The sequence below is a fragment of the Chiloscyllium punctatum genome, chromosome 12 (genome assembly GCF_047496795.1).
Source record: "Chiloscyllium punctatum isolate Juve2018m chromosome 12, sChiPun1.3, whole genome shotgun sequence".
Taxonomy (NCBI): Eukaryota; Metazoa; Chordata; class Chondrichthyes; order Orectolobiformes; family Hemiscylliidae; genus Chiloscyllium; species Chiloscyllium punctatum.
This window is the reverse complement of record NC_092750.1, coordinates 14,978,095-14,990,945: the sequence shown is the minus strand read 5'-3', so window position 1 is coordinate 14,990,945 and position 12,851 is coordinate 14,978,095. Positions and strand designations below refer to the sequence as shown.

Below are 12,851 nucleotides of genomic sequence, written 5' to 3'. Positions count from 1 at the left end.
TATCACAAAAAGTAGGTGAGGTGAATGGAAAAGATGCATTCAAGAGGGAGTTAGGAAAACATGAGGGAGAAAGGAACAGAAAGGCATTGCTGAGTGAGATTAAATGCCACAGCAGGTTTTGAGAAGGTTTGTAACTCCGGTTGAGGTTCTGGATATAGGTTTGCTCGCTGAGCTGGAAGATTCGTTTTCAGATGTTTCGTCACCGTACTAGGCAACATCATCAGTGAGCCTCTGGATGAAGCCTGTTAAATGTCACAAGGTGAGAGGAAACTTAAATGGAGCACAAGAAGTAATCTGCAGGGGCTGTATTGGCACAGGGATAGTGACTCTATCTCAGAGCCAGGATGCCTGGATTCTTGCTCCACCTGTGATTAGAAAACACATAGATAGAAGCCTGTGATGTTTGGATCAAAGGGACTTTTTTTTTAGTGCTGTTTATTCTTTCTTTTTGTAATGTTGATCATCCTGAATTGATATGAAATCTGTACCAGTTAACTTGCTGTATCTCAGGCTGTAGGCTAATACTTCTCAGTGGAGATTTAGAAATGCGTCTCATGAATGGCATTCATGCCCATATGCTGCACCCAGACGAGCAGAGATTAGACCATAGTGTTCTGCCTCTTCATAGTCGAGTCTCTTGCGATAACTCAGCAGCGTTGACTGAGAAATTGCCGAGAGTTCCTTCAGAATGTTTTAAGCAGAGTCTGGATGCTTTCTAATCTTTAAAGCGATGTTGTGACGTACCTCTGAAGAAGGTGGGACTTGAACTCCAGTCTCCTGGCCCAGAGGTAGAAACATTACCACTGCTTAACAAGTTCCCCTCTGTAGTGATTGGGACCACGTTGGTCTTGTTAACTACGAGGCCCTCTTGATTGGGGTTGTTAACCTGGGCCAATCAAGAAAGCCTCAGCTCACCAATATAACCAAGCGATTAGAATCTCCTCAAAGAACAAAGAAAATTTACAGCCCAGGAACAGATCCTTCGGCCCTCCAAGCCTGAGCTGATCCAAATCTACTGTCTAAACCTGTCGCCCAATTCCTAAGCATCTATATCCCCACCTACTCATGCATCTGTCCAGACACATCTACCATGCCTGCCTCTACTACCTCTGCTGGCAACGCTAGCTAATATCTAGGTTATCTTATGATAGACAGGCTTGGCCTGTAACTGCTAGCAGAGTATCAGGCAACTCAATTGAAAAATATAGATCCGGAGGGGTTTTAATAGGTTGGATCCTTTGAAAGAAAGACTAAGAACTAGGGGTCACCTATTGCAATCAGAGATGATGGGAAATTTTGTCTCCAAGGGTGGTGAGTCTTTGGAGCTGTTTTTCTGAAAGGCATTTGTGGGGCGGCACGGTGGCACAGTGGTTAGCACTGCTGCCTCACAGCGCCAGAGACCCGGGTTCAATTCCCGCTTCAGGCGACTAACTGTGTGGAGTTTGCACGTTCTCCCTGTGTCTGCGTGGGTTTCCTCCGGGTGCTCCGGTTTCCTCCCACAGTCCAAAGATGTGCAGGTCAGGTGAATTGGCCATGGTAAATTGCCTGTCGTGTTAGGTGAAGGGGTAAATGTAGGGGAATGGGTCTGGGTGGGCTGCTCTTCGGAGGGTCGGTGTGGACTTGTTGGGCCGAAGGGCCTGTTTCCACACTGTAAGTAATCTAATCTAATCTAACAGTTCAAAATTCCCAGATGTGGAGAAAGCTTTCCATGGATTTCACTGTTCCTCATTGTTCTGTGACAATGGGAAGTGTCACTGGGTGGAAATACTATTGATCTCAGTCATGATGCCCCATGTCATTGAATAATCAGTCAGCAATCATACTGTGGACTGTTATTTCCTCAGACAAGGGACTACAGCATAACTGGCAACCATTGAAGAGTCTGCAAAACAAAGCATACAACCTTTTACACTATTGTCCCCATGATTTATTCCAGAAACTTGCATCAAACCACAACTGTATCTTAAAAGTTTCCATTTGATGAGAATAGCAGTTGATTTACTTGGGACTGATTGCATCATTTCGTCAGAAGTGGTGACAGTGTCTAGATGAAAGCAACAAATGCTGAGGATCATATCATCAGCTCTGAAGAGTCACCTAGACTCAATGTTAGCTTGCTCTCTCTCTGTGGGTGCTGCCTGACCTGCTGAGATCTCCAGCATTTGTTGTTTTCAGGACGGATTCCAGCATCTGCAGTGCTTTGCACCGATGGTGCTTAGTACATGGATCCCAGGACTACTGACTTGGGAAAATCAGGTCTGGCAGCATCTGTGGAAAGAGTAAATGAATTAACTTTTCAAACTTGGAAAATAAGAAGATCCATATTGGACTCATTTCTGTTTCTCTCTCTCTGTCCACGGATGTTGCCAGACTTGCTGAGTTTCTCCAAGAGTCACAGAGTCATAAAGATGTACAGCACAGAGACAGACCCTTCGGTCCAACTTGTCCATGCCGACCAGATATCCTAACCTAACCTAGTCCCATTTGCCAGCACTCGGCCCATATCCCTCCAAACCATTCCTATTCATATACCCATCCAGATGCCTTTTAAATGCTGCCATTGTACCAGCCTCCTCCACTTCCTCTGGCAGCTCATTCCATACACGTTGCCCCTTGGGTCCCTTTTTTATCTTTTCCCTCTCACCCTAACCTATGCCCTCTAGTTCTGGACTTCCCCATCCCAGGGAAAAGACTTTGTCTGTTTATCCTATCCAAGCCCCTCATGATTTTATAAACCTCTATAAGGTCACCCTTCAGCCTCCAATGCTCCAGGGAAAGCAGCCCCAGTCCATTCAGCCCCTCCGTTTAGCTTAAATTCTCCAACCCTGGCAATCTCCTTGTAAATCTTTTCTAAGTACATCTTGTATTAGTTTTCACGTCGGATCTCCAGCATCTGCAATACTTTGCTTTTATTAAAACAATTCACTTAGTCGTTGATCTTTCTGACATTTCAACAGTGGTGACTCTTCAAAAGTATTTCTTTGGCTGCACAGTACTTTGGGAGGTGATATAAGGTGCTAGAGAAATGCAAGGTCTGCCTACACGTTAAACTTGTCTCTGTTGTTTGAAATTGCGAGTCCTGTTTGAGTTGACAATGGTGTGAATTTATCAGTTGACCACATTAGCCCTCACTGTTAATAAAAGTAAACCGTTGTTTGGAGAAACTTGCACTTGGAAGTTGGTTTTTTTTTGGAGCTGGAGGATAAAATTTGATGCTGGGGTTTAGGTATCAAAGACATGTTTTCAAATATCATGTGTTAAAATGTTTGCAGCTATCCCTTATGCAATAGCACTTTCTTTGGATTGAGTTTGCCAATGCTGGATTTAACCAAATAAAATTCCTTACCTCATTCTAGGTTATGTCTTCAGGAGTGCTTTTCTGGTCCGGTCCTAAGAGATGTCCTCATCCCCTGGAATTTGATCCCAATAATGTAAGTGCTAACTCCTGACAGTCCAGTCCAGCTCTTTAAAAAGCTTTGTTACAGTGAGGGAGTAATCCAAGAAATGGATAGTGACAATATTTCTTTTTGAAAAGATTTGAACTTCAGTGTAAATAATGAATGGCTAATTTTTTATTTGCTGTAATTTACGGTATACAAGTCAACCTACCGCACAAGGTGACCCCATTTTTCCAAATCCAAAAAAGATCTCTCTGCTTATACTCTGTATTAAACAGTGTCCTCAACTGCAATATGCTGTATTAAACATCAACTTGTTTACTTGTACTTTATTGCTAGATTTAACAAATCTAGTGATATGAGCAGTGCTGGAGTTTTAAGTCCTGCTTACTGCTTATGTTGGAAGTGGATAATGTTTCAAAAAATGAGAACCACACACATCCACGCCCATGGTTCACATTTATACTCAATCAACCTCCGTTTTTGAAGGGACCTTTTAGTGTATCAAGGGTCAACATTTGTGCTGACATCTTCGGTGTAAAACTGGGGAAGGACTTTGCGCTGGCAGGGAAGAAAGAAGCCCCAGTGCTCAGGTGAACTTAGCATGAGCTACTGATGCCCAGAGAAGTGTTGAGGGGAAACTTTTTTTACACAGAAATTGGTTCGTGTGTGGAATGAACTGCTAGAGGAAATGGTGGATGCAGGTACAGTTACATTTAAAAGGCATTTGGATAAGTACATAAATAGGAAAGGTTTGGAGAGATATGTGCCAAATGCAGGCAGATGGGGCTAGTTTAGTTTGGGAAGATGGTCGGCATGGACGAGTTGGACAGAAGAGTCTGTTTCCATGCCGTATGACTCTAAATGTGAACTGGGATTTCACTGTCACTGATGTCCTATGAAAGGGTTAACACTGAGGAGGGCCATAAGCATGTCCCACTTGTGGAGAGAACAGCTTCAGATGTAAAATGAGTGAGAGCTGACATCCGGTCCTCCTCAAACTCTCTGTTACAATATTTATCAGACCAATGTAACCTGGAATTAGTTGCTAAAGGGCAGGAAACTACCTCTTGTCATCTATAAGAGGCTCTTTTAGCTAAACAAGGAAGTAAGTTACCTCTAACACACCAGAACCTGACATTTCCTAATCTTAAAAAGAATGCTGGTGGAATCTCGCATTATGAGCACTAGCTCATTTAATGTAGAGAGCTGGCATGGCCCTACAACAACAACAGTATAAGAAAACCAAGCACTTTTATGAGGAGTACATTTGGAGTACAAACGTGTGGAATGTATGGCATGGTCAAAGATCACTATTGTCTCAGGCAAGGAGCGTATTGACCACTGCCACCTGAACTGGAGACTGTGGGATAATAATAATATTAGTATAGTTTGGGGAGAATCTTGTGTGCATGAAACATTAAATTGATTGTCTCAATATGGGATTAATTGCACAGAAAATTGCCATTTGACCTCTAGGCTCTTGACAACGAAGTGTGCATGTTGTTCTTTGACTCGAGATTGAATGTCAGGCCTTTCCCTCCGTTCTCACAACTCTCCAAAGGCCAGATGTCAATGGTTTGTTCACAAGGGATATCCTGTGCCAAGTAAACCCACGGCTCGTGCTGCTGTTTCATGAGGAAACCCAAAAGCAACTCCACTGTGGCCAAGTGTCAGCATGATGTGCCTTGATTTCTGAGGGGCTGCATAGAGGGGAGCCTGGGTTGGGGTAGAGGGGTTGGGGAGGGGGGCAATGGGTGTTGTTGTGGAGGTGAAATCAAATAGGGGAAGGGCTTAATGCATTATTGTGAATGCAGCATGTTGTTAATGCATCCCCTCACTGGGCACTTTTCCACAGGCAGAAAAGCAGAGTCTTGTCACTTCTGTTACCTTGACAACAGCACCCCTTTTAACTTGTTAACGTTTTCAGCTGTGCTGAAGTGTGAGGTTTTCCAGGAAGTGTGACCTCTGGTCCATTTTAAACTGGCCTCTGCCTGATATCCTCCACATATTGTTTCGTTCACACTCTGACTTCCTGTTTAACCCTGCAGCACACACCAAATCTCCGGGTTTTGTAACTGGCTTTGGGGGAATAACAATGTACATTTTGAAGAATGGTCAAGGGATCTCTCCCACTCACGAAATGTAGTGTGAATGTTCAGCAGACAAAATTCTGCAAGGAATTGGAAGACCTGCCAGTGTTTTCTACTATTGTTAAACTTTGTAGGATTAAAGAGTGTTTTTTAAAGTCCTGGATTAGTGGTGCTGGAAGAGCACAGCAGTTCAGGCAGCATCCAAGGAGCTTCGTAATCGATGTTTCGGGCAAAAGCCCTTCATCAGGGCTTTTGCCCGAAACATCGATTTTGAAGCTCCTGGGATGCTGCCTGAACTGCTGTGCTCTTCCAGCACCAATAATCCAGAATCTGGTTTCCAGCATCTGCAGTCATTGTTTTTACCTCGTTTTTTAAAGTCCGTCTACTCCCATAACATAGTCGCTATGAGATCACTGGGGTCTAAAGGCTTGAAGTATGGGAAAAGTTGCTTTCATTTCTCAAGAATATAGAATATCAAGGGATTGATTTAAAATGCGAGGAGAATGAGGACATCCTAAATAATATAATTTTATTGGAGACACACAAGAAGAGGGCAAGCCCGCAATGTTTGTACACAAATGTTTGAAGGTGTCAGGAAAAGGTAACTAAGCAGTGAGTAAAAGCATCTGAGATCCTGCACTTTATAAATAGAGGCATGCTGTACAAAAGCCAGGAAGTTAAACTAAACTTACATACACCAGAAGACTATTTCAGCCCAGCTGGAGTATTGTGTCCAATTTGCACATTTTAGGAAGGATGTGAGACTTTGGAGGGGATTGAGGCGAGATTTACAAACATGATTCCAGGGATGAGCGATTACAACAATTGTAGTCAGACTAGAAAACTGGGACTGTTCTCCTCAGCAAAGTTAGGGTTAAAGGACAATTCTGACCCCGCCATTGCTTGGTGAAGGTTGATCAATTAGCAGAGAAGGAAGTTAAAGAGATCTGACCTATTCGGCCCCTCAAATTTACACTCTCATTCAAGAAAATTGTGGCTGATCTGAAAGTGGCCTTAACTCCACTTTGCTGCCAGTCCCTATAAATCTTAAGTTTCTTGTCAGTCAATGGAGTGTCTAATGATATTAAATTAAGATCCGTAGATGTTGCAAGAATACCATGCAATATAGACTTTGGATGCACGAACATCCAATGTTAGAAAAAAAGCAAAATCTAAAGATAAGGATGAAAATAACAATGGAAATCTGGCATTGATTCACATTATCGTAATTAACCCCTCCGTATAACTCCTTTATAAAAGAGAAATATTGATAGGAATGGGATTATAAACTGTGATAGCTATCAAATACTTCGAGGAACCTGTATAATGGGCAATGAGGAATGTTCCGAAGAGAGAAGGCAGACTTGAATAATGGATGAATATATTGGACACTCATGGAGGAAAATGCCTTGGGAGATGAATTAGTTGGGGTCCACGATGGGGTTTAGTGTCTCCCTATTGCACAAACAGTGGGTTGGTGGCCAACTTTCATTCCTCATCTTCTGTCTGCAACAACTGCAGGAGAGTTCCATTGGGAGCACCCTACAGAATGGAACTGAAGAGACTGAGAAGATGATGAGCTAGAGGGGATTGAAAGAGTTAGGACTCAGTAATAGTCATTCCATAAAGAAATAGAGAAGGGAAATCCCTGTTTTGGAAGTTGAGAGTGATTGGTCCTAAATCATTCACTTTGGGGAACACCAAATTTCAATCTTTAGGAATACCCAGAATAGCTGAGTGAATGAAGATCAGTGAAATAAAGTCATAGAGAGCGTGTTTAGGTAAACAGTCCACCCTGATGGGAACTCTTTCTCATTCATAGAATCCCTACAATGTGAAAGCAGGCCATTCAGCCCATCAAGTCCACACCTAAAGCCCAAAGACCATTGCACTCAGATGCACCACTCCACCCTATCCCTGTAAACACACATTACCCAGGCAAACCCACCTAACCTACACATCCCGAGACAGTCTGAGTGATTTACCATGGCCACTTTACATTCTTCTTTAGGCTTAATGAGATAATTAAGTTGTGAAAATGCAGAATGATCAGGCTGGTGGAACTAGAGTAGATAGTATGGTTGGAGGTTCTTTTTCTTCCTTCATGGCCAGTCAATGTTGTTGGCTAGGCCAGTATTTGTTGCCCATCCCTGATCTCCCTGGTACTGAGTGGCTTACTAGGCAATTTCAGAGGACAGTTAAAAGCCAACCATTTTGCTGTTGGTCTGGAGTCATGTGCAGGCCAGAATGAGTAAGTATTAGGACAGCAGAGAATTAATTAGTTGGGGTTTCACAACAAACATCAATGGTTTTGTGGTCATGTTACAGATACTAGTTTACAACTCTGGGTTCAATTCATTGAATTTAAATTCCACCATCTACCTGGACAGAGATTTGTATCTGTGTCCCCAGACTCACCATAGTCTCTGGATTACTAGTCTGCCAACATTACCACTATGCCACCGTCTCACCAAAATTAACCCAAAACCAAGTTCAGTCAGCCAAATGGATTCCATCCATGCTGTATTTGCTGTAGCATTTTTAATAAAACACTGATGGCCATGGTAGGACAGTGGCTAATTGTTACAGACAGGATTATGCCTTCTTCCTACAAAATTTGAAACTGAGCAATTTACGAATATTTATCGATATTCATGTTGAAGTCGCCAGTTTGGTTAAAGAGAAACATAACTGAGTTGATTCTTGTTTTTCAAGGATAGTAGACCTAATCCAGTGTGGGTCTCGAGGAGGCTGCTGTCCCACAGGACCTGTCTTTTTATGTTCTTCAAATTTGCTGAGGAAACCATTAACTTGTAGATGTAGAAGTGATTGATGGGGCAAACCAGTGGAAGGACAATAAGCTAAATGTAACTAGTGTTGCCACACCATGAAACCAAGTTTTCAGAATATATGAGCATTATAGCCATGAGTGTTTTATAAGAACTAGGAGCAGGAATAGGCCATCTACCCCCTTGAGCCTGCTCCAGCATTCAATAAGATCATGGCTGATCTTTTCATGGACTCAGCTCCACATACCTGCCCACTCACCATAACCCTTAATTTCTTTACTGTTAAAAATTCTATCTATCTTTGCTTTTTTGAATTGATTTGAATTTATTGTCATAGATATCAAGGCACAGTGAAAAGCTTTGTCTTGCGAGCAATGCAGGCAGATCACACATTTAAGTAGCATAGATAAGTAAATAATAGGTAAACAGCGAGAAAAACAAAAACACAGGTACAGGCAAATGTTAAGAGTTTGTGAGTCCATTCAGTATTCTAACAACAGTAGGATCGAAACTGTTATGAAACCGGCTAGTGCATGTTCAGGCTTCTGTACCTCCTCCCCGATGGTAGAGGTTGTAGAAAAACATTGCCAGAGTGGGATGGATCTTTGAGAATACTGGCGGCCTTTCCTTGATAGTGGGCCTGGTAGGTGGATTCTACAGATGGGAGGTTGGCCTTTGTGATTGTCCGGGCCGAGTTCACCACTCTCTGTAACTGTCTCCGATCCTGAATGGTACAGTTGCCATCCCAGGTAATGATACATCCAGACAGAATGCTCTTGATGACACACCTATAAAAGTTGGCGAGGGTATTCAGCTGCCTCACTGAGAAGGGAATTCTACACATTCACAACCCTTTGGTTGAAAAGGTTTCTTATCAACTTAGTCCTAAATCTGCTTCCCCTTATTTTGAGGCTATTCCCCCTAGTTCCAGTTTCAACTACCAGTGAAAACTTTTTATCTTTTATATGAAAGTACACTCCATATTGTAGAAAGTACACTAAAACTTGACAGAAACAGACCTACACAAACTTTGCTTTTGGTTCCTGCTGTTGCACCGTTTTGATTTAATCAAGACTGACTCCTGAGATGGCAGGACTGACGTATGAAGAGAATCTGGATCAATTTGGATTGTATTCACTGGAGTTTAGAAGAAGGAGGGGGACCAGGATTAAACACAGGAAGGATGTACCCCATCCCCACTGAAGAGCCCAGAACCAGGTATTCACCATCTAAAGATACAGGGTAGGCCATTTAGGACTGGGATGAGGAGGAACGTCTTCACCCAGGGAATGATGAGCCTGTGGAATTTTCTGCCACTGAAAATGGTTGAGGCCAAAGCATTGAATGTTTTCAAGAAGGCAATATAGTTTTTAGATCTAAAGGGATCAAAGGGTATGAGGAGAAAGTCGGAATGAAGTACTGAGTTGGACAATAAGCTAGGATCATCTTGAATGGTTCAAAGGGCTGAATGGTCTACTCCTGCTCTAATTTTCTACCTTTCTGAAATATGACCTCTGAATCCTAACCAGTTTATCACAGATAATTATGACTTTTATTTTTAAATTTTTCATTTTTGGTAAGTGCAGTCTTTAAAGCTGAATGCATTGCAGAGATCTGCCTGGAAAAGTTTCTTTGCCTTCACACAGTTTGTGAATTTTGTTTCTGTGTCTAAGTTGCCTTTCAGTCTGTCATTGTCCATGTCCTGCTGTTAAATCGAGCAAGACTGACAGTCAGACAGCCTAGATATAGATTTTATTACAGTGCAAATCTCTAGGAACTACATCAAGCAGACATGTAATGCTTAATACATCTAACATGAATGTGAAACATCTAACACCCAATTATAAACAGTAAGCAAAACCGATTACTAATAATTGTTACTGTACATCAACCCATATGTGGATTTGAAATGTTTGAAGTGTTAACTGAGGATGCTGCACCTCAACAGGAAAGTTGCACTATTTGAAAATGCCACTCCTATTTCTCAATGAGGATTGAGTTATTACTGTTTTATATAGATATTAATAGGTCAAGTGTTGCATAGCCATGTATTGTCAGGTCATACTCCTCTGGTGGCACAGTTACGCTACCTCAATTTGTAACCTTAACATTAAAGCAACAATTGATGTGCTGATGTACTGTGTAATTACTTCATGGAAGGGTTTCTTAACATTTGGAAAATGAAGTAAACACTGGGTGCTCTTTTCTCTACTCCCCACTTTTCTCTCTTCCCTCCCTCTCTATCTCTCTCTCTCTTTTCTTTCTTTCTTTCTTTCTTTCTTTTTCTTTCTTTCTTTCTTTCTTTCTTTCTTTCTTTCTTTCTTTCTTTCTTTCTTTCTTCCTCTCTTTCTCTCTTCCTCTCTTCTTTCTTTCTTTCTTTCTTTCTTTCTTTCTTTCTTTCTTTCTTTCTTTCTTTCTTTCTTTCTTTCTTTCTTTCTTTCTTTCTTTCTTTCTTTCTTTCTTTCTTTCTTTCTTTCTTTCTTTCTTTCTTTCTTTTTCTCTCTCTTTCTTTCTTTTTCCCTCTCGCTTCCTTTCTCCCTCTCGCTTTCTCTCTCTCTTCCTCTCTTCCTCTCTTCCTCTCTTCCTCTCTTCCTCTCTTCCTCTCTTTCTCTCTTCCTCTCTTCCTCTCTTCCTCTCTTCCTCTCTTCCTCTCTTCCTCTCTTCCTCTCTTCCTCTCTTCCTCTCTTTCTCTCTCTCTTTCTCTTTCTCTCTTTCTCTTTCTCTCTCTCTCTTTTTCTCTCTCTTTTTCTCTCTCTTTCTTTCTTTCTTTTTCTCTCTCTCTCTCTCTCTTCTCTCTGTCTCTTTCCCTTCTCAGTATCCCAACTACACTCATCATAGTTCACCCAATCATTATGACATCATTGAATTCATAGGTTGCACCTTTTCTTCAACCAATTGCTGCCAGTCTGGTAGTTCGAGCACACAGCACCTCAAGCCATTTGCAACTTGTCACTTGATGAGTGTTATGGGGCGAATTAAACCCACCTTGCACAAGAAAGCACAGGGTCTCCCATTCTCAATTCATTCTAGTTCCTTCTCTCAGAGCACCTGCCCGGCGAAGTATCCAGTGATGTATTGAGCTGATAAGCCACACGTTTGCTGCTCATAAGTAAAGTTAATAATATGGTTCATATTGCCATCTCTTTGCAAGCCCAGACCAGACAGATGGCGAAGTCCAGGCAGGTGATAGAGTACGGGTAGGGCAGAGGGAGGTGATTGTGGCTTGTTTTTCTGACAAAATTCCTCGCAGTCTGAAAAAACTTCTGTTTCTGAAAGCTAGGGAAATGAATGAGGAAATGTTGAACCTTGAAACCGAGCTAGTATTTGATTTCCAGTTTAAAACTCTGCGGTCACAACAACCGTATTCTCTCTCAGTTGACTGGAAGTATTCTTGGAAACTGCATGAACTTTGTCTTATTCTATTTATTGAAATTAATCTTAAAGTGCAGTGTTATTCAGTCCCTTTGTATTGTCTCAAAAGGCTTTAATCCAGCACGAAAATGCAGCAATTTAAAGTAGAACAAATTCGGAAACATACAAAGACTATAAAGCAGTACCAACTACTTCAGGTTAGCGATGGGCACTGTGCCATCGAGTAAAATATGCAGCTGAAATGCAACAAAACAAAACCAGTGAAATTGAGATTGAAACTGCAAGAAATGTACAGCAATGGTGATCTGGAAGGCACTCCTAATAAAGGTGGTGGGAGTGGATTGAATAATTACATTATAAGTAATTAGAAAAATGTTTGAAGGGGTGAAAATGTGCAGGAACATGGTAAGGAGTGGGGAGGACACAAGGGTAAGGAATGGGGAGGACACAAGGGTAAGGAATGGGGAGGACACAAGGGTAAGGAATGGGGGGGAACACAGGGTAAGGAATGGGGGGGAACACAGGGTAAGGAATGGGGGGGAACACAGGGTAAGGAATGAGGGGGGGGGACAGGGTAAGGAATGTGGGACACGGTAAGGAGGGAGGACACAGGGTAAGGAGAGAGGACACAGGGTCAGGAGAGAGGACACAGGGTAAGGAGTGGGGGACACAGGGTAAGGAGGGAGGACACAGGGTAAGGAATGGGGACGACACAGGGTAAGGAATGGTGGGGACACAGGGTAAGGAATGGTGGGGACACAGGGTAAGGAGTTGGGGGGACGCAGGGTAAGGAGTTGGGGGGACGCAGGGTAAGGAGTTGGGGACACAGGGTAAGGAGTGGGGGACACAGGGTAAGGAGTGGGGGACACAGGGTAAGGAGTGGGGGACACAGGGTAAGGAGTGGGGGGGAAACACAGGATAAGGAGTGGGGGGGAAACACAGGATAAGGAGTGGGGGGGGAAACACAGGATAAGGAGTGGGGGGGACACAGGGTAAGGAATGGGAGGACACAGGGTAAGCAATGTGGGACACGGTAAGGAGGGAGGACACAGGGTAAGGAGGGAGGACACAGGGTAAGGAGTGGGGGACACAGGGTAAGGAGTGGGGGACACAGTAAGGAATGGGGGGACACAGGGTAAGGAATGGAGGGGACACAGGGTAAGGAATGGAGGGGACACAGGGTAAGGAATGGAGGGGAC

The 12,851-nt window shown here is 42.8% G+C and overlaps 1 protein-coding gene across 1 annotated transcript in view; it reads left to right on the top strand.

The window, feature by feature from the left end:
• Positions 1 to 12,851, top strand: part of uba1 (ubiquitin-like modifier activating enzyme 1) — a 298,897-nt gene that overhangs the window by 126,515 nt on the left and 159,531 nt on the right. Inside the window, exon 18 of the mRNA XM_072581907.1 lies at positions 3,357 to 3,431. Coding sequence (XP_072438008.1) covers positions 3,357 to 3,431 — 75 coding nt within the window. The remainder of the gene's footprint in view (positions 1 to 3,356; positions 3,432 to 12,851) is intronic.